A 25,456-nucleotide genomic window follows, 5' to 3' on the forward strand; every position below is an offset into this window, starting at 1 on the left:
AGCAGGTAATGTTAAAAGAATTTTATTTAAGATAGGACGTAACATTAAATGTCATGATGATGATGCCGAATTAGAATCCAGTGAACTCAATGAACTCTTCTGAAGAGGATGCAGGTGAGGGTGCTGATGAGTCAAATACTGAAGGGGATGCAGGTGAGGGAGTTGAAGGTGTTGACGTCAAGGGGCCGGGGCGAAAAGAAAAATTGGTGATTGAGAGCTGCGTTGCTGAGTGCTGCAGGTTTCTGTGCAGCTCTCTTGGAAGTCAGCAAAACATTATCCAACCTTCTCCCCTTGGGTGGCCAGGAGTGTTGTCCACTTGCAGGAGGACCTTGAAGGGGAGGTTCTTTACTACCAGGTACATCTGCAGTCTCAACTTGAGGGATGAAACAGTTGAAGAACCAATCCATGAAGATGGCAGCTGTTACCCAGACCTTTCTGTTACCCTCCAAAATATGGACAGAGTTTGCTTGTTTTTGCCGTTGAGAGCACGTGGGTTTCGGGAACGATACAGCATCATGGGCTTAATCATGCAGTCCCCTTTGGCATTGGTGCAGAGGACAGATATCTGGTCCTTAACAGCCTTGAACCCCGATGCTGTCCTCTCTCACTTTGAGATGAAAGTTCTCATGGGCATTTTCTTCCAGAACAGGCTGATCTCATCTGCATTGAAGACCTGCACCGGTACATACCCCTTCTCCTCGATGAGCTGCGCGAGTTGAGCATGGAAAGTTTCAGTTGCCTCATGGTCCAATGAGTCACGCTCGCCTGTGAGCTTTACATTGTGGAGAGTGTACTGAAAGGGATGGGGGCAACTCATACCTGCATCACTTGTAGCCACATCACTCATGCTTGCAGTACCGCCCACACCAACCAGATGATTGCGCTTTGCCTTTTTTACGAATCAGAGGTCCGCTTAAAAGGCACATTTGTCTGGGAATTGTCCTCTACCCATACATTTCATGTCTTCTCCATAGCTTCGATATCAATGTCCCTGATGTGGGTAACCACTTTGGTGATAGATATTGTGTTTTTTTTTGTATTTATCCTTATTGTGGTGGCATGATCTCATGCTTTCACTGGTTATGAACAATGGTGCATCGCCATGACTATCGAGTATGGAGGCACCGCTGATACAATGCCCGTTACCAGTACAATGATACTCATTTTGCCGACCTCAGAAGGATGACAGGCTGAGTGAACCCCACCTGGTGTTTAAACATTATCACAAACATTGGCCTCAATTCTGAGACTTGGTATGGGGAATGAATAATTTTGGACAGGCATAAAAACAGAAATCTTAACATTTCTATTGTTATGCTAATAACGTTGAGCCAAATTCAACGGCCGAAGGGGCTCAAACTCAGGACCCTAAGATCCCAAACCCACAACCTGAACCACGAAGCCAACACCAAGCTTACTGTGCTCGTACTTTCAAACTTTTGAAAGCAGCACTTTCATGAATTGCCTACTTATTTTTCTTTATGTAGTGCACAGTCGACTCGTTCATGCCATGGTGCCTGCCCAAAGAGGGCCGCACTCTCACCTCTTCAGAGTCAGTTAAGCAGCTCGACTTTCCGGCTGAAGCTCATGACATTTTTTCTGCCTCTTGGGAGCAGACATCTCGTGCACTACTCGTACGCTTCGGACCCATGATCAAACAATGTGTGCAACAAGTTCACGAGCAGGAATCCCAGCAGGTCAAGGCAGCAGGGCAATGAAACTCAGGACACGCTGCACATAAATAGTCATGTAGGGGTTGTGGGTAGATGGAGGAGGGGTGGGTTGTGTGACCATTGGTGGTACAGGATGGTTTATGCGCACGTAGAGCTGCTTATGAGCAGTTAGTGGTGGATGGTTTTAGAACTGTTTTATGTGTGCGGCTGGTGGGAGACTACTCCCTTGGACACATCAATTAATGGCGGCTTTGCACGCGTGGGAATCGCAAATGCACACGAGGCTCTTAACTCTTATAACCAGTGGGATTATTTCCCAAACCAAATGATGGGATGGTGATTGCGACGGTGGAGATGATGACAGGTTGAAGTGGGGAACAAAGGGGCGAACATGGAATCGATAAATAAATAGTGATGCACAAGAGGAATAAAACCTATGGTGCCACACAGCAGACTTGTTCAGACAGGGAAAGGGAACAATAACCGGGTGGGCCTTAGCTCTGCTGGTGGACGAGGAGGGAGCAGGTCCACAGGCAGGAAAGACCAACAGGCGATGAGGCATGCGACGAATCACACAGGCAAGGCGACGCAAGCACAGGGCAAAGGCAGGAACACGAGAAGGAAGGCAGGCAAGCACCATGGGCAGAGCAACCATTTCCTTTGTACATGATCTCCCTCCCCCTCAAAGACTCCCAACTCTCCTGGCTCTCGCGAGTTCCCCCAATGGGCCCCCAAAACTCCACCTCTCGGGGCAACAAAAACTCTGCCCCTCCGGAAAGAAGAATAACACAACTTTGGAGGCGTTCATAACTCCGCCCTTCGGGAGACGATGAAAAGCTCCTCCCCTCGGTCTCTAGACAGCACCGCCCCCTTTTTTTTTTAAAGCACCTCCTCTCTCGTTGCTTCAGCCTCACCCGGTAGGACATACAATAGGTTATACATACAATTCCTTACCTTAAACCCTAACAATTTATTACAATGAATCACCCTCCATGTGGTGCACATTTAAACAGACAATTCTTCAGCTATGTTTCCCTACTTAATCACATCGAGATGGGCTAACTAGTTGTACGTGCACCACACTACTCTACATTTCTATCTGTTCTTAAGCAATATCTACTAGGGAATAGATTCAAACCGGGTCATCGATTCTTCCACCCAAGCCTAGTTCAGACGTTCATTTGTTAAAGGGTTCTTAAAGGTAGATTGTCTACCTGGAAAACACGACATCCTGCATCCCAAGAGTACTGAGGAACAAACTCACCCACCTGTACACCGAGTGCGCTCCTTGAACTGCTGATCCAACCTCTTCATCCGCTTTTGGTACTCCAAGAGAGTGCCTACGAACGAGCAAGCAAGTCATTTCATGCACTCAAGTATTTGTCTGCCAATATGTGCAGCTCCAAGAAACATGCTCCAAAGAACACGCAAGACTGTACGCAGCCATATATAGAGGTACAACCAGCAGCAAATGAAATGCTTGAAAATGAGATCTTGCTTTTGCATTAAACCTGACTTGGACATTTATGGGTCACAGACACAAGTGCTGGTATGCAAGAGTCAGTTGGGTTTACTGTAACAGATCGCATTACTTACCTTCTTGCAATTGCTGCACTTGTTTCTTTAACGATATCACCTTATCTTGAAACATTCTGAAAGAGGGAAAAGGAAAAAAAAATTTCGTGTTACAGGTGAACATTTACAGACAGGTTGAGGAATACATTTGGCAACTATTAGGCATGTTGAATACAACATGACCTTTTGAGTCTTTGTGTAGGTAACGACAGCTCCCGGCTAAGGCTGCACTCGAGTACCTACAGTTAAGCCCAAAATTATTCATACCCTTTCCAAATTTGGAGTATTTTGAATCGTGTTATTTGAGGAATGAGTTACTTCTGGCTTAAGTTACATAAGAATGTGACAAACAGCTGAAAGAATCACTGCAAGAGACATTTCAAGAAATACATTGTTTTGGGGGTATTTTATTGATAGATTTACAAAAAAAGTCGTGTCCAGAATTATTCATACCCTTGTTTAGATCAGTTCAAAGTCACATTCAGTAATCAATGGAAAAGCCTCTGTTTGTGATTACAGCCTCCAAGTGGTTTTTATACTTGCTCACAAGGTTTTTGCATGTCTCTACAGGGATTTTGGCCCACTCCTCCTTCGCGAAGGTCTCCAGGTCTTTGAGGTTGGAAGGCTTCCTTGCCATCACTCCGGTCTTGAGCTCCCTCCACAGATTCTCGATTGGGTTGAGGTCCGGACTTTGGCTTGGCCACTCTAAAATGTCTACAAACTCTACATCATTATCCCGGAACAATTTCTTGACTGACTTGGCGGTGTGTTTTGGATCGTTGTCCTGCTGATACGTCCAATGCTCCCCGAGGTGAAGTTTCTCTGCGGACAGTTTGATGTTTTCCTCAAGGATCTTGATGTACTGCTCCTTTTTCATGATGCCATCCACTTTGACGAGATTGCCGGGCCCACTGGCTGAGAAACATCCCCAAAGCATTATGCTCCCGCCTCCATGCTTGACGGTCGGGACTGTGTTCTTAGGGTTGTATGCTTCACCTTTCTTTCGCCAAACGAAAGCAACATTTCTGTGCCCGAAAAGCTCCATTTTCGTCTCATCCGACCACAGAACTGAGGACCAAAAGCTTGGATCTTTGTCCAGGTGAGCTTTTGCAAAGGCTAGACGAGCCTTTCTGTGCCTGGGATGGATGAGTGGAGTCTTTCTTAGTCGGCGTCCATGGAGAACCCCCCCTTATGCAACGTCCGCTGGAGTGTTTGCTTTGATATCTTGGTCCCAGACTCGCCAAGGTTGTTCAGGAGAACCTTAATAGTGATCCGTGGATTGTTGTTGGCCTCTCGCCATACTTTTCTTGCCAGACAAGGCGACACCTTTGGCTTCCGACCACGTCCTTCAATGTTTTTTTTTACAGTGTGGAACTCCTTGCACTTCCTAATTATGCTTTGTATGGTGGCAACTGGCACTCGGAACTGCTTCGAAATAGCTTTGTGGCCTTTCCCCTCCTTGTGAGCATTCACAATGCACAACCGAAGGTCCTCACTGACTTCTTTCTTCTTTGCCATGCTGACAATGACCTGAGAATGATTGCATCAGCTCCCCTTAATTTATAGTCAAAAAGCAGAGTGTTGTTCTATAACATTCCTCACTGTACATTCAATAGGCCACATTTGTAATGCACTCAGATTGTATGCACACATCTTGGAATAATTGCATAACATTACAAAGAATCTTAGGAATATCAAAAGCATGTGCATTATCACAAACATTGGCCTCAATTCTGAGACTTGGTATGGGGTATGAATAATTTTGGACATGCATAAAAACAGAAATCTTAACATTTCTATTGTTATGCTAATAATGTTGAGCCAAAATATATGTGGATTTGTACATGCCAACTAAATGTCCTTGGGTGAAGTGAAAGTTCCACCACTCCAGCTTGTAGGTATGAGATAAATGCAAAACTCTGATTTTTTTTCATAGGGTATGAATAATTTTGGGCTTAACTGTAGATACGAGGAGCAGACACAACTTGCAATTTGACGCCATTTTGTATCCACCGAACCTGTGCCCATCGTGCGTGAAATGTAATGCATAAGTTTTCTAGTCAAGCTGTCTTTCTCTGCACCCAACGGGAAGATTACATAACTTAATGCTATTTTTTTTGTTCTTCCAACATGTCAGAATAAGCATACGATCAGACAGGATTGATTTAACCTCAAAACATGATCGCTGCAACCGCAACAAAATTAAGTGTAATGCGTGAGTAAAGGTTCATGCTGATGAGTTCCTAATTTCAAATGTACAGAGCGAGTGAATTGAAGAAACACATCGGTAGTGACAGAAAGCAGAATTTTTAAATAATTGGATGAAGGAAAGTGAAAGAGAGAAATGGAAAAGAGAAAGTAGAGAATTAGAAAAGATAACAATTGTGAATGGAAAAAAAAAAAATTTTAAAGGAGGAGGAGCTCGAGAAGATTGATTGAGAAGTGTGCTCTGCCTGAAGGCAAGTCCTCGGCTACTTGACGAGAGTGATACTGAGTGGTTTGCCATTGACTTCCCAGCAGTTGGTCAAGGTAGGAATTTGGAATTTGTCCATGGTGCTGGCAATAGCTCACCTACACTTCGCGAAGGACACTGTGGGATCTTTAACGTCTACCAACTGATGCTATCAGACGGGACACCTGGCTTAACATCCATTCGAGATAAAGTACAAACAATGAAGAATAACTCTGCCTGTGAAACACCAGGATGATAGTTTGAAGCTGGGCCAAGATTTGAACTCAGGTTAAACCAATGTTAAATGCAACACCGAGAACAATTTGAATAAATAAATAAAACTTGTGTTACAGACACAGGTGACGTGTTGACTTGTAAGCAACTTTGCCAGGATGTTTTTGATAGGTCATAGTTATGCATTGATGTTTGAATTACAATTTGGCTTTTAACGAGTTATACCCAACTGCAATATAATCACAGCACCACAAAAAAATGAACACACACAGCACTACAACGTACCTGGCAGAGAAATTACCCCCCCCCCCCCAAAAAAAAAAATAAAAAAAAAAATCAATAAAAAAAAATCGCTTTCTCAACTGTTTTTTTCCTTCCGGCGTCTGCAGGGAATCTATACATTTTGAATCCCTTCTCTGATCGATTGGGGCATCCAATGGCAAAGCATCCTGTCGTTTTAAAAAGAATAGAGAGTCATCGATGGATATAAAATTCCACCCATGGCCCAACTCACCAGAAATTTTTGGGACGCGCCATGTTGCTACTCCTCGTATATAGGGACTCTTGCCTGCACGGCCCACCCCCAAGGAAGGTCTGCATGACTTCCGCTTCCCTGCCGCCACCGAAGGCTGGCACCTCTGCTTCCTGGCCACCACAACCTATTCTTCCCAGCCACCAGCGAGGGCTGGTACAACCTATTCTTCCCAGCTGCCATAACTTGTGCTTCCCAGTTGCCACCAAAGGCTGGTACAGTCAATACTTGCTGACAATCACAGCCTCTGCTTCAATCGAAGGCAAGCACAACATTTACAGTTCCCACTGAGGGCTTGCACAAGCTCTGGTTTGTGGTTCCATACGAAAGCTGGCATAACCTACAGTTCTCGGCTACCACCGAATGTTCACACAACCCACATTGTGCAGAGAAAAACCAACTCTCCCTCCCATGTGCACACCGATCCATCAAAATTAACTCACTGCTCCTTCATTTCCACATAGTTTCCATCTTCTCTCTTCGCCATGTCCGTCTCACTCGCATCTTCTGTGTCTGAAAAAGTTCAAAATGGAAATGTGTGCACGAGTTCGGAAAACCTTTCCGTTAAATAACCGGGTGAGTAAAATGAAACTAAGTTCACATATTCCTCACTGACCCTCGTCAGAGTTCCGTCCGCTTCTTGGAACCTCGTCGGCACTGTCCAAGGGATCGCCCAGCCCGTCCTGCACACCCTGTTCCAGACACTGCACCAAGCCTGCCATAGCCCTGCACCCCGGTGTGGTGTACCGAAGGAACGGCGTGGGGCAGGAAGAGGGGGGTTGGAGTGTGTGTGTGTGTGTGTCTGTGTGTGTGTGTGTGTGTGTGTGTGTGTGTGTGTGTGTGTGTGTGTGTGTGTGTGTGTGTGTGTGTGTGTGTACATATGTAAACATCAACTATGGTAATTGGTCGGATTATTTCACTGACTGTCAATAACCCGACTAAAATAAGAAAATAAACCACGAATGCATAACGTCGTCACAGCAATTAACTGAAGGGTTGTGCGACGTACTCACCACAACACCACTCGTTACAATTCCTCACCACAACACCACTCGGTACAGTTCCTCACCACAACACCACTCGTTACAGTTCCTCACCACAACACCACTCGTTACAGTTCCTCACCACAACACCACTCGTTACAGTTCCTCACCACAACACCACTCGTTACAGTTCCTCACCACAACACCACTCGTTACAGTTCCTCACCACAACACCACTCGTTACAGTTCCTCACCACAACACCACTCGTTACAGTTCCTCACCACAACACCACTCGTTACAGTTCCTCACCACAACACCACTCGTTACAGTTCCTCACCACAACACCACTCGTTACAGTTCCTCACCACAACACCACTCGTTACAGTTCCTCACCACAACACCACTCGTTACAGTTCCTCACCACAACACCACTCGGTACAGTTCCTCACCACAACACCACTCGGTACAGTTCCTCACCACAACACCACTCGGTACAGTTCCTCACCACAACACCACTCGGTACAGTTCCTCACCACAACACCACTCGGTACAGTTCCTCACCACAACACCACTCGGTACAGTTCCTCACCACAACACCACTCGGTACAGTTCCTCACCACAACACCACTCGGAACAGCTCCTCACCCCAACACCACTCGGTACAGTACCTCACCACAACACCACTCGGTTCAGTTCCTCACCACAACACCACTCGGTACAGTTCCTCACCACAACACCACTCGGTACAGTTCCTCACCACAACACCACTCGGTACAGTTCCTCACCACAACACCACTCGGTACAGTTCCTCACCACAACACCACTCGGTACAGTTCCTCACCACAACACCACTCGGTACAGTTCCTCACCACAACACCACTCGGTACAGTTCCTCACCACAACACCACTCGGTACAGTTCCTCACCACAACACCACTCGGTACAGTTCCTCACCACAACACCACTCGGTACAGTTCCTCACCACAACACCACTCGGTACAGTTCCTCACCACAACACCATGCCGTAGTGTTGGCCAATAGAGCTAACAATAACGTGAAGCTGGGGATCATTGAAGGATCTTTCTCAGCTCGAAAACTGAAAGGAATTCTTCAACTCTACAAGACCATTGTGAGGCCGACACTAGAATACTGCAACTCGGTATCGTACCCCACATACAAGGACGAGGACCTAATGGAGAAAGTACAACGAAGACCTTTCAGATTAACGACATCGAGAATACCCAGACAGACAGAAAGGGGGTAAAAACAAGCTCGTTCGCCTTCGGTGGCGGAGGGTAATCAGGAAATACCACTGTGGACCCAGACCAAGGCAGAACGCATTGTCAGTCAGAAACATCAACAACTGGAACTCGAGAAATGAAAGAACAGTCAACGAAAAAAACGGTGAACCAGCTCAAGTCAGCACTGGAGGTACACTGGGTAAACCATCCATTGAAGTACAAATCCTACCAGAGGAACACATCCATCAGCGCAGTAACAAGGGGCACGTAAGCATCGCTTCCAGCCTCGACATCCAAGTAAGCAAACCACCACAACAGCACTCCACAGCATTCCTCACCACACCACGCACTCACCAAACACCACTCCTCCACTCAACATCAACGAACTGACCTCCTCACAGTGGGGAACACGAAGTGACGTCACGAAAACTGTTGATCGTTTCAGCAAAGTACGGAAACCTAATCGAGTTCCTCAGTTTGTTTGAGAATCCGTGCATAACGTTGACAACCGACTCCATATTTGCGACAAAATAAAATCGGTCGCGGAGAGAATAGAAAAAAAAAACATAAAATAAAAAAGAAACATCCAGCCAAACAAGGGAAAAACTATTACTATACACCTCGAGTGACGTTTTGGAATCTTTCCTTTTATAATTTGGGCACTACTTTGTACAAAGTATTTGTGAGTTTTGTAATCTATAAGATTACATACTTGTCAGTATTGAGGATACATGAATATTGACTCCAAAGAGAGAACAAATGTAAGATCGAGGGCAGGATCCAGCCAAGCTTATCGTACATTCATACACACACACATACTCTAAAGCCTTAATCACTCACTTATCAGAACAACAACTCTCAAAAATGTCGAAAACAGGGCTGTGTTCAGTTACCAAGTTTGTGGTGGAGCGCTCGTCAGATGGCTTAAGCACTTAAGCAAGCACTCCATTCGAAACCGGTGATAAGGAATGGCTGGCTTGGCAAGCGCTTGGTGCCCAACAACGAAACACACTTCCTATTTAAATTTGTTAACAATCCAAAAGAATCAGTGCGTGCGTGAGTCCATGTCCTCAACAATCGACAGAGAACGAATAGTAAATTAAAATCCCGCCTCATTCTACACGAGCATTTTCACATGAACGTGACCAACCAGCTCGAAGAATGCCACCTGGATGGCTCACATGAACGTGACCAACCAGCTTGAGGAATGCCACCTGGATGGCTAACATGAACATGACCAACCAGCTCGAAGAATGCCACCTAGATGGCTCACATGAACGTGACCAACCAGCTTGAGGAATGCCACCTGGATGGCTCACATGAACGTGACCAACCAGCTCGAAGAATGCCACCTGGATGGCTCACATGAACGTGACCAACCAGCTTGAGGAATGCCACCTGGATGGCTTACATGAACGTGACCAACCAGCTCGAAGAATGCCACCTGGATGGCTTACATGAACGTGACCAACCAGCTCGAGGAATGCCACCTGGATGGCTCACATGAACGTGACCAACCAGCTCGAAGAATGCCACCTGGATGGCTCACATGAACGTGACCAACCAGCTCGAAGAATGCCACCTGGATGGCTCACATGAACGTGACCAACCAGCTCGAAGAATGCCACCTGGATGGCTCACATGAACGTGACCAACCAGCTCGAAGAATGCCACCTGGATGGCTTACATGAACGTGACCAATCAGCTCGAAGAATGCCACCTGGATGGTACCAGCTTTGTCATTTCGTCGGCACACAGTGTCCAACCAGGCAAATACACATTGGGCACCAAGACAATGGTGTCTCAGGAAGATTGAAACTGTGAATTATTTCGAAAATAGGTGCCAGAAGTTGCATTATACACTTTCACTGGACGCCAATTTTGCCCCGTTTCTTGTTGATGGTACTCAATGGTGAAAGAAGATCAGATCAGAGCCCAGAAGAAAGTGAACATGCTGGAATGAATGCTCGGCCAAATAGCCAATAATGTCCCGTGATTCCTCGAAGCCCTTGTGAAAAATTCCACATCCAGACACAGCATTTGGCAAGTCATGCCCCACCAATATGGATTCCAATCTACAGTTGCTCATCTCATTGACTTTTCTGACATTCATCTCAAACCAGATGAGCGTCATGAAGACCTTTACCACCATCAGCGCTTAATTGCCTTCACTGAAGATAACCTGCTGCACCATGACAGCGGTATTGTTACGAATCTGGAAGCCATTTGCACACAAACAGACAGCAGCCCCCGCAGTTCAGTTATTTCGATATTAGTATGTGTTTATAGTCAGGGTCCCGTCCTTCTGCCTCATGGGTTAATTTCATGTGTGCGCTGCGGGTTTCTTTTATAGTCAGGTTTTTTACATCGCCAACAAATCTCCTTCGTTCTTCGCTCACCTCAGAGCTCCGACTCCACCCAGGAAAGGAGGGGGTCCCCCCCCCCTGTCCAATCAGGAAGCTCATCACCTCAGGGCCGACTCCGCCTTAGCCAGATGGAGTGTTCGGCCCGACCAATGAGGGGAGGCCACTGATCTCCCCACAACCCCTCGTCCAATTAGGACGCGAGAGGCCGGAGAAGAGAAAGAGTCGAGTGGTTGTCACGACGGGAGTACAGGAGTGATCGTGGCAATTGCTTTTCGTCTGCGATCGTGGTTCAAGCGGTCTTGGTCGTGGTCCAAGCGGTCTTGGTCTTGGTGGTCGCCGAGTCTGGAGTCTCGGCTGCTCGACATCCAAGCTCGTACAGACCACGGGTCCCACACGTGCAGTCGCGGGCCAAACCGCACGAGGCGGCCAGGTACCGACAAGACCCTGGTCCCCAGCTCGCCTTTCCCTCCTGGGCTGAGGGACCGAATAAAGACCCAAGGGGGTCCATTTCGTGTGTGTGTGTGTGTGTGTGTGTGTGTGTGTGGCGCCAGTCTTTAGGTAGAATTGTTAAGTGCTTTTGTTCATTGTACATTGCATTTATTCGGATAACTCTGCTCTGTGTCTCCCTATTGTTAAATAAATATCTGTTAAATGTTCCAGTTCGTTGCCCGTGTTTTCTTCCATTGACCCAGCATGGTGCGGCCTTGAGAAATAGTGAGGCCGTTGGTGCTGTAAGTTGTCATTGGGTCCGACGGACTTTGGTAATTCTGCTCGGTTACACCGGACCGAGGTCACTCAAGCAATCCGGTTCAACGAGGTCCGTCGAGGGTGTGGTTTTCCCCAGTAGATGGACGACGTGGGTACTTAGGTATATTGAAATTAGGCAATTAACCCTACCCCACGCCGTTGAAATATTGGCGACCACGGTCCGGACAATCGGACTTATCCGAGAGTCACGACCTAAATTCCAGGGTGTTTGGTGGAGACGTGCCTCCTGCTCCCCCTAGTGGTCGTTTATCGCCACCGATCCCCGGCACACAACAGTATTACCCATCACGGGGTGGTTCCAGCTGAGGAAGAAGAACTTTCACCTTCTCGCAAGAATTTGATTGTACTCATGTGGCTTTGTTTGTTACACAATGACCTTCCCAAGTTAGTCAAACAACCTGTGGAGCATCGTTCCGGCACTCTGGCATTGATCAAACTTGAGATATCCCAAGCATTGGGGGGCCCTTTTAAATGTGGTCCACACTTCAGAGGATGCTAAAATTATGCATACTGCCACGTCTTGTCTCACAATCCATAGATGTGATGTCTCACATCTCACATCCATAGTCTCAAATCCATAGTCCAAGTCTCACATCCATAGAACAAGACAATGCACCAAGGTCCTGAAGACTCGGACTTTCGTCCTCCCGCACAGGTACCGGCAGCGCCACACCCCATGATCCAGTGATACCATGACTCCCCAGGCCTGACCCAGACGTCTATTGACCTCTGACTCACAGCCAGCAGAGACATGAATATCACTGCCAAGGTAAGTGAATCTCTCCACGACCTCAACATCCTCACCACAAACAGACACAGACAGGACAGCAGCATCCAAGATGTCACCAAAAGCCTGGATCTTAGTTTTGACCCAAGAAACCCGTAATCCCAGCGGCTCCGACTCCTCATTCAGCACCTCGAGGGCCCCCAAAAGGATATCGAAAGTCTCCGCAAAGATGACTGCATCATCTGCAAAATCAAGGTCCGAGATCTTGACATTCCCAAACGATGCACCGCAGCTTGATCTCTCCGACATCATCCCTAAAATCCAGTCCATACAAGTGCTGAAAAGTGTGGGGGCCAGGACACACCCCTGACGAACTCCAGTAACAACTGGAAATAAGTCAGAGATGGTACCACCACACTTCACAGCACTCTCAGTACCAGAGTAGAGTTCAGACATCAGATCGATCTGTTTTGGTGGCAGCCCACGAAGACCAAGAATCCTCCAGAGGACATCCCGATTCAATGAATCAAATGCTTTACAGAGATCAACAAAGGCTGCAAGCAGCCGATGTCGAAACTCTCGTCTGCGTTCGGTGAGGACACGAAGAGCAAGGATACGGTCAATCGTTGACCTCTTTGGTGTAAAGCCTGACTGCTCTGGACGCTGGTGCTCAAGCAGATGGTGGCGAACCCTATCAATAATTATCCGAGCAAAGACCTTGCCCGGCACTGAGAGCAGCGTCACCCCTCGGTAGTTGTTGCAGTCTTGGCGATCACCTTTCCCTTTCCAGAGAGCAACAACAAGGCCCCTCTTCCAATCAGTTGGGATGATGCCTGTGTTCCAGGCAGAGCACAGAACTGCATGCAATGACACGAGTGCAGCATTTCCACCAGCCTTGAGAAGTTCAGCATGGATGCCACAGATGCCATGGCTCATCTGTGGCCTGCTCTCATTGGGCGGACCGTGTGTCGCGGCTCCGCCTTCTTGCAAAGGACTGCCCCGGCTCTGGTCTGCTCGTCACCGATTGGCCGGAAAATGATGCATACCCTTATTTGGTGCCAGGCCAGAACGAAACGCTTCGTGAGCCCGTGAAGAGCGCGGACAATGCCGCGAGCAGAGTGTTGTTGCTGGCATTGTTGATGTAAAAATCCCAGCTATAAAATAATCTGTAGCGCACACATGTAATTACCATTACACAGAAGGGGATGGATTGTAACTGTACACATACTTATCGACATAACTAACCTTGGAACCTGAATGTTGAGTGCTCATAGCTGCCAGATTCGTAACAATATCGGTAAGTATGTGTTTCTCGGTAGGGTCCCGTCCTATGTTTAATGGGTGATTAAATGTTTGTGCACTGCGGAGTTATTTTGATAGTCAGGGTTTTCTTTTACATTTCCCCAACAACAACAACACTCTGCTCTTGGCATTCTTCGCGCTCGCCGGCATGTGTGCGTGGGTGGAGTTCAATGAAGGACTTGGCGTCTCTCTCGACAAATCAGAGAGATGCGAGTGAGTTTGCCATCGTTCGGCCAATGGGGGCCAACACAGGACAATATTACTCATCTTCCTGTTTGAGGGGCGGTCCGCCGTGACGCACGCCACACCCCCCAGTCCAATCAGCGGACTTGGCACCCCTTTTGGCCAATCACAAGGCCAACGAGTGGATCGCGCGCCAAAACCATCCAGGAAGGGGGGGGCGGGTTACGAGAGGGAGTCCCCTCCCCCCTGGACGGGGAGTGAATAATGGTTAGGTGCGATCCGACTGTGGAGAGTTGGGGTTTGCCTGCCGGATCGTCCGGGATCGCTTCGCCTTGCCTGCTGGCGCTCGCTGCCCTGTCCTCCCTCGTGCTGGTTGGCGTCCGTCCTTCATCCTCCGTCCCTGGTACTTGGAGTGGCATCGTGGTTGCGGGTTCGTGTCCCGCTGGTCCAGAACGTCGAAGACCACACGAGGTGGACAGGTCCAACATAGCTCTGGTCTCCAGGTCATCTTCCCTCGAGCTGGAAACCTTCAATAAAGACCCGACGGGGTCCATTTCTGGGTATTTGTGTGTGTGTGTGTGTGTGTCCGTGGGCCCCGTCTATAAGTAGGATCGTTTAGTGCTTTTGCTTGTACATTTGATACATTTCTTATTCGGATAACTTTGCTCTTTGTGCATTCCCTTCTCCCCATTGTAAATACATCCCCTCTTGTTGAATGTCCCAGCTCGTCCTTGTCCTTTCTATGATTGGTTTGCCGCGCTGGGAACGGGAATTAGGAGGCCTCATTGCTGCCATAACCGTGCAATCGGCCTGGCAGGATTCTGGTACTCTCCGCTCGGGGTACGACTCGGATCCGGCTCGGTAACGGCCCGGATCGCGCAGATCCTGCCGAGGGTGAATTTCCCCGGTAGTTTGGACGACGTGGGTATTTAGGTAAATTGAAATTGGCAATTAACCCTATCCCACGTGGTCGACCTATTGGTGATCTTCGGTCCGATAAAGAACCCGTGACCTTTCAAATTTATCTGAAAGGTACGACCTAAATTCCGGGTGTTCGGTGGAGCCGACTCTTCTGCTCCTTCTAGCGGTCGCTCCTCGCCACCGTCCCCCGGCCCCACAGCAGTATGAAGTCTGTTGAAAAGCATTGGCTAAGGTGACTTTATCACCATATAAGGAATGGTTTGCCAGAAAGATATAGAATTGAGATAAAGACTTCAATTGTCTGCAGGATAATTATGCTTATCAGGTCTTTCACAATGACAAGGTCAGGGCTCATTATATTTGCAGAATGGTGCGTCAATACTGACAGGACATGAGTGAGTGGAATAGAATCTCTGTTCAAATATACTGTGGTCTTGTTAATTTCATATAAGGGTAAGATATCTTTTAGAACATTCGGATCAGATTATTTGCGTTTGTCATTGTTGAGAAACGCTCTCTCCTGAGTCCACCAGTAAAATGCTCAATACCATCACTGTTCACTCAAAGTGAATATTTCAAACCAGATGAATTTCCTTACTATAGCGGTCGGTTAGCGACCTGCCGCATCACGGAATTAACGGTGTGCGACAACCTGAAATTCCAGGGAGTCTGGTGGGAACCCAAGATAGCTCCCCCTCCCCCCCCCCCATGGTAGTCTTCTCACCCAACCCCCGGCCCACAACAGTTTTGTGTCAGGAGTGGTACGGAGCCTGAAAAATTTGCTATGTGGAATGGGATTCAAACCTGGGTGTGCTTTGCGACCCTCCCACCCCCACCGCCCAAAATTAAGAGTGGGTTAGGATACAAATTTTATTTAATTATTGGTGTGGACCAAGACGAGCTGGTTCAGGTGGGTTTGGAGACAACATTGTTGGAGGACTCCGTGGCTCAGGACGACAGCTTTGAGGGAGATCATTCCCTGCAGCCATACCCAGAGGTAACGTTGGGGGCAACTGCGAAAGCGAAAATGCTTGGGGACCCCCACCATCAAATTTCCCTCACGGAGGACATAGCGATTCCCATAGGATCCACACCCGATCAGAGCAGATCGGCTTCGCCAAAGCCATTTGACATGAATCAAATGATGGAAATGTTGAAACAAAGAATGGACCAAAAAGGGAATGATATGCAAACATCGAAGGCGAGTCAGGAGGAGCTAAAGGGTCTGATACAAAGCATGGTCCAGAATTTTACACATGAGATCAGGACAGGACGTGAGGAAACGATCGGGGTGAAGGGAAATGTGGCAGGTGTTTGTACCGCGATGAAGACGGGTAAGGTAGAAGTGACGAACAAAACAACGGCAGTTAAGAGAGAAATACATAAACTCGGACAGGTAGAGTCGAAGAACCAGGAATTGGGGGCCGTAAAGAATGAATCAAATAACGGAACAGAGACACAAAGAGACATCGAATGGGTGAAAGACGAATTACATAAAGTGACAGAGGAGCAAACACAAATAGAAATTGTAAAGGATGTTAACATTGAGCTGGTTGAATGTCTTGAGACCCGATGTAAGGGTCAGGGTAACCTCCCTCAGGAACAAAGGGAGACGATATGCTCCCTCGACGCAGACCACGACCAGGTGAGTCCGGTAAGTCTGTGCGAGGTGGAGCGGGCGCATGATGCAAAAGAGTACATGCCGAGTTTAGGGGGGGGTGGAGGCCCCGAGATCTCTAGGGGTAACACAAGGTAACACAAGTATGATTGTGTCAGAACTTGTGCGGAATAAGAGTAACATTGCATGGGTGAGTGCACGGGAGAGAACGGGATACGCATCGACCCAGACAGGAGTAGCGGTTTGTGTAACGGCCGGGAGGGGCGAGCCTCCTGAGCATACCTGAGCAGCGACCATGACTCGATGTGCTAATGGCTTCATGGGAGCAGGCATTGAAATGATCTGCGCCAGGTACATTGCCGGAGCGCGGACGGTTTAAAGGAAAGCGAACAGAGGGATTAAATGACTTTGGAAAAAAAAGCCGGGGCCAAGGAGCACTAGTTAGGGGAAGGGTTTAGTATTAGATAGACTGGCCTCATTGGGGCATTTGGAGCAGTCCTCCATGTGGTCCCGGGAACATCAGTTCGGGGGGATTTAGGTTGGAATTTAGAATGGATTGAAAACATGGACACACATGGAACGTATAGTGGGGACGTAGATTAGCGATACAGTTAAATAGATCGTGCGTTTGAGTAAGGGATGACGGGGAGCACGAGTTAGGGGGGCGTAGCTAGTCGAGCATCGGTGTGAGTGAAAAAAAAACCTGATGATTGAATGTGGGTCAGCAGGCCCGAGTGTGAATGAAGTGAATGTGGAATGAATGTTGCGAACGAATTATTGGGGGGAGGAGTGAATCCCACCCAAGGGAACCCAGGGTTAGTGTAATATTAGTTCGCGGGAGAGTGAAATTAACAAAAAGGATGTCGTTTTGTGGTTGGTGTTGAATGAAGGCACGAAACATTTTGCAGGATGCAGGAGACTATTAACCGGCTAGGAGCGTGGCTTGTGAAATATGAGTAATGAGTAGAGGGTACCCCGGGCACCGAAGTAGTCGGCCAGAGTAGGCCATGGGTCCAGGTGACCGAGGATTTAGAAGAGTATGTAATGGGCCGGGTATCCAGGGAATAGGGAGGGACCCGGAGCGCCAAAATGCCATGTGTGCATCGACGGGGAAATGTCAGTGAGGACATTCCCCATGTTAGTGAAGAGTAGGTAGGCCCAGAGACAGCCTCAGTGAGCGTGTTGTGAAGACAGGTGTGTTGAAAAGCCCCTGGGATAGTTTAAAAAGTAAGAAATGGTAGGATAGGTAGAAAATGTGTACCCCTTTGCACCATCAATCCCTTCACTGTTCGTAGGCCGCTGGACTCATTGTGGAAATACTGAGACCTGTGGGAGTTATTCTGAGGCTGCATTGGACCTCCAGACAGATTTGCTTGACTCTTGCCCAATCCTCTTTTCAGGGATTTTGGGGATTGTGAATGGACGATTAGGACAGACTAGCCGAACACAGATGATAAGAGGATTAGGGACACGTATTTAAAAAAAAAAAATATATATATATTTCCAGCAATCTGTGTACGTGTGTGTGTGTGTGTGTGTGTGTGTGTGTGTGTGTGTGTGTGTGTGTGTGTGTGTGTGTGTCTGTCTGTCTGTCTGCGACTGCCGTTTCTCGACGACCGCCGGTCCGATCTGATTGAAACTTGCCAGGTATATTGCCGGGGCCCCGCAGATGTGCCTTTTCGAGGTTTGATATCGATCGGACAAACGGTTCCCAAGTTACGGCCATTTATCTGTCTGACAATGACAAGACACGGTGCTATGACATCACGAATGACGTCACAATTAATGTTTATTTATTATCTTGCCAAAACGAAGTTTTTGCAAGATATGTTAGTCACCTTGTATGTTTTTTTTTTAACTTGTTTGTTTGTTTGTCTGTAATCACGTATAAAAAATTCTGCAGAGCACAGTTATCATTGGAAATTTTTGTAACTTCGCATATCAGAGGCCGATAGGTCCCTTTCAGTGCACAAAATTTTGAAGGTCAAGGTCAAAGGTCAAGGTCACTTTGTCGCAAATCAGGGGAGTCGACGAAACCCTTATTTTTTTGAGTAATTTTGATCGGATCGTCTTCAAACTTCATGGGAATATAGTTCATGGTCTGGCGCTCAGCTGATTAATTTTTGCTGGCGATTGGCCTTGACCTTCATATGTTTTTTTTTGTCTGTAATCACGTATAAATCACTCTGCAGAACACAGTTATCATTGGAAATTTTTGTAACTTCGCATATCAGAGGCGTATAAGAGGTCCCTTTCAGCGCATAAAATTTTGAAGGTCAAGGTCAAAGGTCAAGGTCACTTTGTCGCAAATCAGGGGAGTCGACGAAACCCTTATTTTTTGAGTAATTTTAATCGAATCGTCTCCAAACTTTATGGGAATGTAGTATATGGTCTGGCGCTCAGCTGATTAGTTTTTGGTGGCGATTGGCCTTGACCTTCATGGTTAGCGCCTGAGGTCAAACATATTTGACACCAAGGTCAAATTTTCAAGTTTTAGGAACCATATCGTGTAGTTCCTCAAATTGAACACCTCGATGAGTGCTTTCTAGATATGTCAAGCTTGAGACATTATGACGTCATTTGGTGACGTTATGAGGCAAACATATTTTTCATGGTTACTCTGTAGAACGCTTCTCATCGGAATCTCTCGTAGGCAGATATTCCTCAAGGAGTCGCTCCTGGTGGATAGCAGCTCTGTTCACCTCAATGTGACCTTAAAGAAGTCACACGTGGTCACCTTTTGGCAAGATACGGGTCACCCTGCGGGTGACATTGGTTTATTTATTTATTTATTTATTTTTGCACGATCGACGGTCTGATCTGACTGAAACTTGCCAGGAATATTGCCCGGGCCCCGTGGATGTGCTTTTCAAGGTTTGATATTAATCGGTTGAGCGGTTCCCAAGTTATGGCCATTTATCTGTCGACCAATGACAGGACACGGTGGCTATGACATCACAATTAATGTTTATTTATTTATTTATTATTATTTCTTTTGCACGATTGAAACTTGCCAGGAATATTGCCGGGGGACCCGCAGATGTGCCTTTTCGAGGTGAAAGAGAGAGAGAGAGAGAGAGAGAGAGAGAGAGAGAGAGAGAGAGAGAGAGAGAGAGAGAGAGAGAGAGAGAGAGAGAGAGAGAGAGAGAGAGAGAGAGAGAGAGAGAGGCTGCACATACTGGCACTCACCTACGGGCACGCCCCGACGGGCCCGTACTAGTATATTCTAAACCTGGTTAGTTTGTCATAACCTAAAGGGTGTGGGGATGGCCAATGACAGGCAGAGGCAATAGGATGGGGGGAGACCGTAGGGTAGGACCGAACCCGTCTTCGGACCGGCCAACGCCACCACACTCCCTCCACAACTTCACGAGACCACACCGAGGCCAGCCAGCTTCTTGTGCCGACCTGTTGCTCCTCGCCTGGTCTGCATTTGCCATGCCTCTGCCTTGACTCCACTTTCCATGCCTTTCCATATCACTGAACCTTGCCATGTGCATCAGAACCATCTGTTGTGAAAGTGTTTGCAGGGACTGCCATGCAGGCAACCGCATTACCGGGGACTGTATTTGCGTAGCCCGGACATCTTATTGTTGATAAAGGCCAGTTCAAATGGACTGTGAGATGGCGTGTGGCCTGACGTGTTGGGGTGAGTTTCCTCCAGCAGCCAGGAGAAAAAAAAAAACAACAAACAAAACAAAAATACAAAGGACCATTTAGGGCCCTGAAGATGCCAGACTGCATGATCACCTGCTGCTGCACTCATCCCCAAATGGTTTCATTTACTGTATTTTCTTCCTTGAGTCACAGGTCCTGGGCCATGAGTAATGTAAATATTAGAACTGTATATAGTTCAAACCCACCTGTTTGTTTGTTTGGTTTGAATTCCGGAAATGTAGCATGAGGATGTCCGTATGAGTCTGCTCGTTTCGATACACAACGCACTAGCTTTATTTTTTTGGGACATGTATTTGAAATGTCACACTCAGGGATCCGTAGGTAAAGCGTACTCGGGGAAACTACACCTCCATGCCACACGAATATTAACAACTCGGGTCGAGTCTAGCAAAAGGGAGAGGGTGTTGTGGTTCTGGGACCGAATCCCTCCAAGGCAATGGCATCCAACATACAGTGGTCCCAAATCAGTTATTTCATTAATATACATTCAGATAGTCCCTTCCTTCTTGTCTAATGGGTCAAACGAGACAGTGCATTGTGTAAATATCATAGTTAGGTATGATTAAATCTCTGAACTCATTCCTATTCTTTTTTGCTATTCCTGAGGTAAATCCAAGAAATGGGTCCTCGCAGGGGCCAGTGGGCACTTGCTCGGACACCCATCTGTAAAAACCGCAGCCACGCGCCATTCGCTGTGAGAAGGTGTCCTCGCGAAGAGACCGGCGGACATTGCCCTTGGACACCCACCTGTCGAAAACCAGAGCCGCACCCTTCGCCGTGAGAATGGGTCCTCGCGAAGAGGCCGGCGGACATTGCCCTTGGACACCCACCTGTTGAAAACCACAGCCGCACCCTTCGCCATGAGAATGGGTCCTCGCGAAGGCCAGTCGTGAGAAAACAACACCCCAAATGCTAACAACTTACAGTATGCATGCGGCACACTTTTAAAACCCATTTCTGAGTCCATTACTGATATCTATCCTCTCTTCAAACCAAACCTACAGATCTAATAATTATATGCAATCTTTTCCCTCAATTCCTGACACAGATCAGGGCCGGCACCGCGCACACCACCGCTTTTGATAAATGACCACATGCTCAATGGCGGCGGACCCATCTGCAGCCCCGGGGTAGTTTATTATCACACACGGAGTAGGGCGCGAGTGGCACACATCTTGTTCGGGTCTGCGCATGTGTTACCATAGCATCTTACCATCGGTCTTCGCTGACCACCGCGGCCGCGGGTGTCTCCCGCGGACGGCGAACGTCCTCCCGCCTCTCCGCCTGGTGAGGCTGCAGCTAGGCAGAGGCATGCTGTATGGCTTACAGACAGGCAGTGCATTGACCGCCGGTCGCCGTGGACGGCCCGGGAGTTCGGTGCAGGGCGATTCGTGTCACGGTGCTCGGAGCAAGACGATTCCACAACTTGGAACCATTTGGCCGGAAGTAAAGTGGAGCTGCTTCCGGCCATCACGGCTGGTCCGTGTGCTGGCCGGGGCCCAGAGCGCCAGATTCGGGTGACGACACATCACTTAGGGTCGTCACCCCTGACCGCCCCACAGGGTCTATAAAAGGACGGGTCGCGGGAGTGTCGTCGTCGTCTTTCCAGCACTGCATTCCCGTCTGCAGTTCCAGTTCCAGTTCCAGTTCCAGTTCCAGTTCCAGTTCCAGGTCTTCGTTCCTGCTCGTGATTCCTGTCCTGCTCCATCTCCACCCATTCATCTTCGTGTTCACCTGCTGACTCCGCCTTCTTCGCCACCTTGCTGCTGACTCCACCCATCCACCTAATCCTGTCTGTCAATCCGCCCACTGCTCCGGACACCACCTTCCTCCACCCACTGGCTTCTGACTCCGCCTAAAGTCCTTCCTTTACGCCTGATGGTCACACTCCATTCTGTGGATCGACGCTTAGCTGCTTGAAGTGTCACGAAGTGGGAGACAACGCGCCAGCTGTCAGGGAGGTATCGCCCAACGGAGCATCACCCCAAATTGTATTGGTGGCATGGTCGGTCAATCATGCAAGGTTTGAGAGAGACCGTTAGCCTCATCTCCTCTCCTCTTTCTTCTCATTAACTCTTCTTCATCGGGATGTGTGTGTGTGTGTGTGTGTGTGTGTGTGTGTGTGTGTGTGTGTGTGTGTGTGTGTGTGTGTGTGTGTGTGTGTGTGTGTGGGGGGGGGGGTGGGGGGGAGTCATGGCACCTGTCCGCTTAAGTTAAGAGTGTACAAGAATTATATCGGGATAACTCTGCTCTGTGTCTGCTTTTATAAGTTGCTTGTATTATTGTAGCACCATACTTTTCTTCCTCTCCATGCACACACACAACAATAAAAGCTATTAATAGCGCCACACACCTTTCCTCACCTGCCTGTTAATAAATCCTTTGCAGAAATGTTCCCAGCTCGTTTTTGTCTTTTCTTTCATTGATCCAGCATGGTCCGTATCCAAACCTAGCCGGGACTTTATTCCCAACGATCTGTTCCTTTGAGCCGGTACGTCCTTGGCAGTGTCGCTCGGCTGCATCCGATCCGGTAAAGTGATCCGGTTAGGACAAGGCGTACCGAGGGGGGAATGTAGGTAATTTGGTCACGGGAAACTTGGTCACGGTAACACGGTCACAAGGTAATTTGGTCACAGTATTATTATTATTATTATTTATTATTATTCACTGCATTTAAGGCCAGTAAGGGCCAAGAGCAGTAATAAACATTTTCATTTCATGGCCGGCGAATCTTGTTGGCATAATGACGTATTGACCAAGTTTGCTGACGACTATAATGGCATCGGAATTTAAAAGTTGAGAGAGACAGAATCGATTTCATTATAGTAGTCAGTAAACTTGGTCAATAAGTCATTATGCCAACAAGATTCGCTGGCCATGAAATGAAAATGTTTATTACTGCTCTTGGCCCTTAAATGCAGTGAATAATAATAATAATAATAATAATAATACCGTGACCAAATTACCTTGTGACCGTTTTACCGTGACCAAGTTACCGCGCCCCCGAGGGGGTGTCCTCCGGTAATTAGATCACGTGATTATTTTTTAGGTGACTGGATAAACTAGACGGAGGATCCCAAGTCATATGATTCAATTATTGGCATTCACAGTCGGTTAGCGACTCGGCGCGTCACAGAATTATGTGTGCGACGGCCTGCAATTCCAGGAGTCTGGTGGGAACCCAAGATAGCTTCCCCCCCTGGTGGTCTTCTCACCCGACCCCCAGCCTGCAAATATATATATATATATATATATATATATATATATATACATACATACATTTCAATGAGATAAAGCACATAAGATTGAATAAGATACCGTTTTATCTTGCTTGTATGTCATATACATCGCTATGGAGATCAAAAGACTGTAAAAGGAGATTTTACTGACAGTCAATTTGATTCCAGTACAAAAGTAACACTTTCTTCTGCACTGTTAAAAACAGTAACAGAAAAATTGAGAATACATGAATATAATTAATTTTATCTCTTCCACACACATAACCAGGCCGTGGAATATTGTTCCGGCTGTGGAAATTCGCAGACCACCATAAAGGACCTTAGATCAGTTATGACGATAAGTAATTGTGTAGTTAGATTTCCCCACCGTTGTTTAGAGGGAATTTCCATGTTCACCGGGCTGCGATCCTTTGAGATAGCCGTTTTTCTTTTCTCTATCATTATTTTGGACCAATCATCCCCCAACAACCAAATCGCCACCACCAACAACGCACCCCAGCAACCAAATCGCCACCACTAACGCACCGCAGCAACCAAATCGCCACCACCACCTTCACCTCTTTACCTCCACAACTCCATCCCGCAAACATCGCTTCACCGCCATTCTCAAACGACACCCGCCAACAACCAAACTCCCACCACCTCCGCCTTTCTACCACACGCCGGGCCATGGGTTGTGAATGCGTTTCTTTCGCCTCAAAAATCGGATCAGGAATGCTTCACGCCCCCTTTTCATCCATCCAATGACTGAGCATCGGGTGGCATAGCCCCGCCTCCGAACCCGCTGTGATCCAGAAATTTACATAGACGCCCCTCCCCCGGGCTATATAAGCGCGAGCACAACGCAGCTTGCGGTGCAGTACGTCGGCAGAAAAGTCAAGAACCAAGTGGGAGCAGTGGAGTGGCAGCAGCAGTGTCGGCGGGGCAGTCGAGTCGGGAGACGGAGCTCGTAGCCGACGGGAAAGGCAGACAGGGAGCGCCAGAGAGCGCTCGCCGACCACGCCAGGGGCACAAAGCCAGGCGCAGCTACGCTGACATCGCGGCTTGCCCGCCATCGCGCCACGAGGGCGCGGGTAGGACCCTCTGGTCTCGTGGACCTGGACACTCATCCAGGTTCCATGCGCATTAGGCCCACGGGCCCAGTCTGACTCCCTTGTCTATGAGGGGGTCTTTTCTTGTGTTTTCTTTGAATGTGTGTTGTGGCGCCGTGTCTTGTAAAGTAGAAACTGTTTAAGTGCATGTAAATAAACATTGCTTTATTCGGTTGTAACTCTTGCTTGTAAATTGCATTCTTACTGTATGGCTGTGAATACGTGCTTGCCTTGTCTGAGTGCGTAATAAATGTACTTGTCGAACTGTTCCCCGTTTCATTGCGTCCTTTCCTTTATTTGAAAGCTCCATCTTGCATCACAGAAGGAAATGGTAGAAGGGTGTAAGCACCCGGTAAATAATCACTTCCGTCAGGGCCGGCGATAACACCCCTCGGTTATCACTGAAGTACGGAACGGACCGCTTAAGCGGTTCGTGTCCTCGGCCGGCCAGCGGCGAGGTACGATCGCCCGGTTAACTACCCGCGCAGGTACTTAGGTAGGTCGAGTTTGGCAAACAACCCTATCCTGCGCGGGTGGCCGATTGGCACGATTGTGGTGGGGTCGAAAGACCCACCCGTGACTAGCTCCTGGCGATAGTTCCAAGGAGGGTCACGACTGAATTGTCCGTTCCGGTGGGCGACGCGGTCGCGATTTCAGTTACGTGGCCGACCGCACGCCGGGCGGACCGAAATTCGTAACAATATATTGATGCAGACCGGGGGTCGGGGACGAGAAGACCAAGAGGGCGGAAGCTACCTCGGGTTCCTACCAGACCCTCTGGAATCACAGGCCATAGCACCTGAATAACTGTGTGATGCGGCGGGTCGCTTATCGACCGTGAACGCCAATAACTCGACCACGTGACTTAAGGTC

At 48.0% G+C, this 25,456-nt stretch overlaps 1 protein-coding gene across 5 annotated transcripts in view; it reads right to left on the minus strand.

Moving 5' to 3' along the window:
- Positions 1 to 9,222, minus strand: part of SUDS3 (SIN3A corepressor complex component SDS3) — a 43,059-nt gene extending 33,837 nt beyond the window's left edge. Inside the window, exons 1-5 of one of the 5 annotated variants that reach the window (XM_085897618.1) lie at positions 9,082 to 9,222; positions 7,083 to 7,192; positions 6,910 to 6,979; positions 3,270 to 3,325; positions 2,942 to 3,013 (exon numbers count right to left, since the gene is read on the minus strand). In XM_085897618.1, coding sequence (XP_085753744.1) covers positions 2,942 to 3,013; positions 3,270 to 3,325; positions 6,910 to 6,979; positions 7,083 to 7,188 — 304 coding nt within the window. In that variant the 5' untranslated portion in view covers positions 7,189 to 7,192; positions 9,082 to 9,222. Of the gene's footprint in view, positions 1 to 2,941; positions 3,014 to 3,269; positions 3,326 to 6,909; positions 6,980 to 7,082; positions 7,269 to 7,479; positions 8,091 to 9,044 lie in introns of those variants that run through there. The other 4 variants (XM_085897620.1, XM_085897621.1, XM_085897617.1 and 1 more) reach the window with 4 other exon arrangements.
- Positions 9,223 to 25,456: the final 16,234 nt, after the last annotated feature.

This window comes from Eptatretus burgeri, chromosome 10 (assembly GCF_056783735.1).
Source record: "Eptatretus burgeri isolate ZD-2024b chromosome 10, Ebu_testis_v1, whole genome shotgun sequence".
Lineage (NCBI taxonomy): Eukaryota > Metazoa > Chordata > Myxini > Myxiniformes > Myxinidae > Eptatretus > Eptatretus burgeri.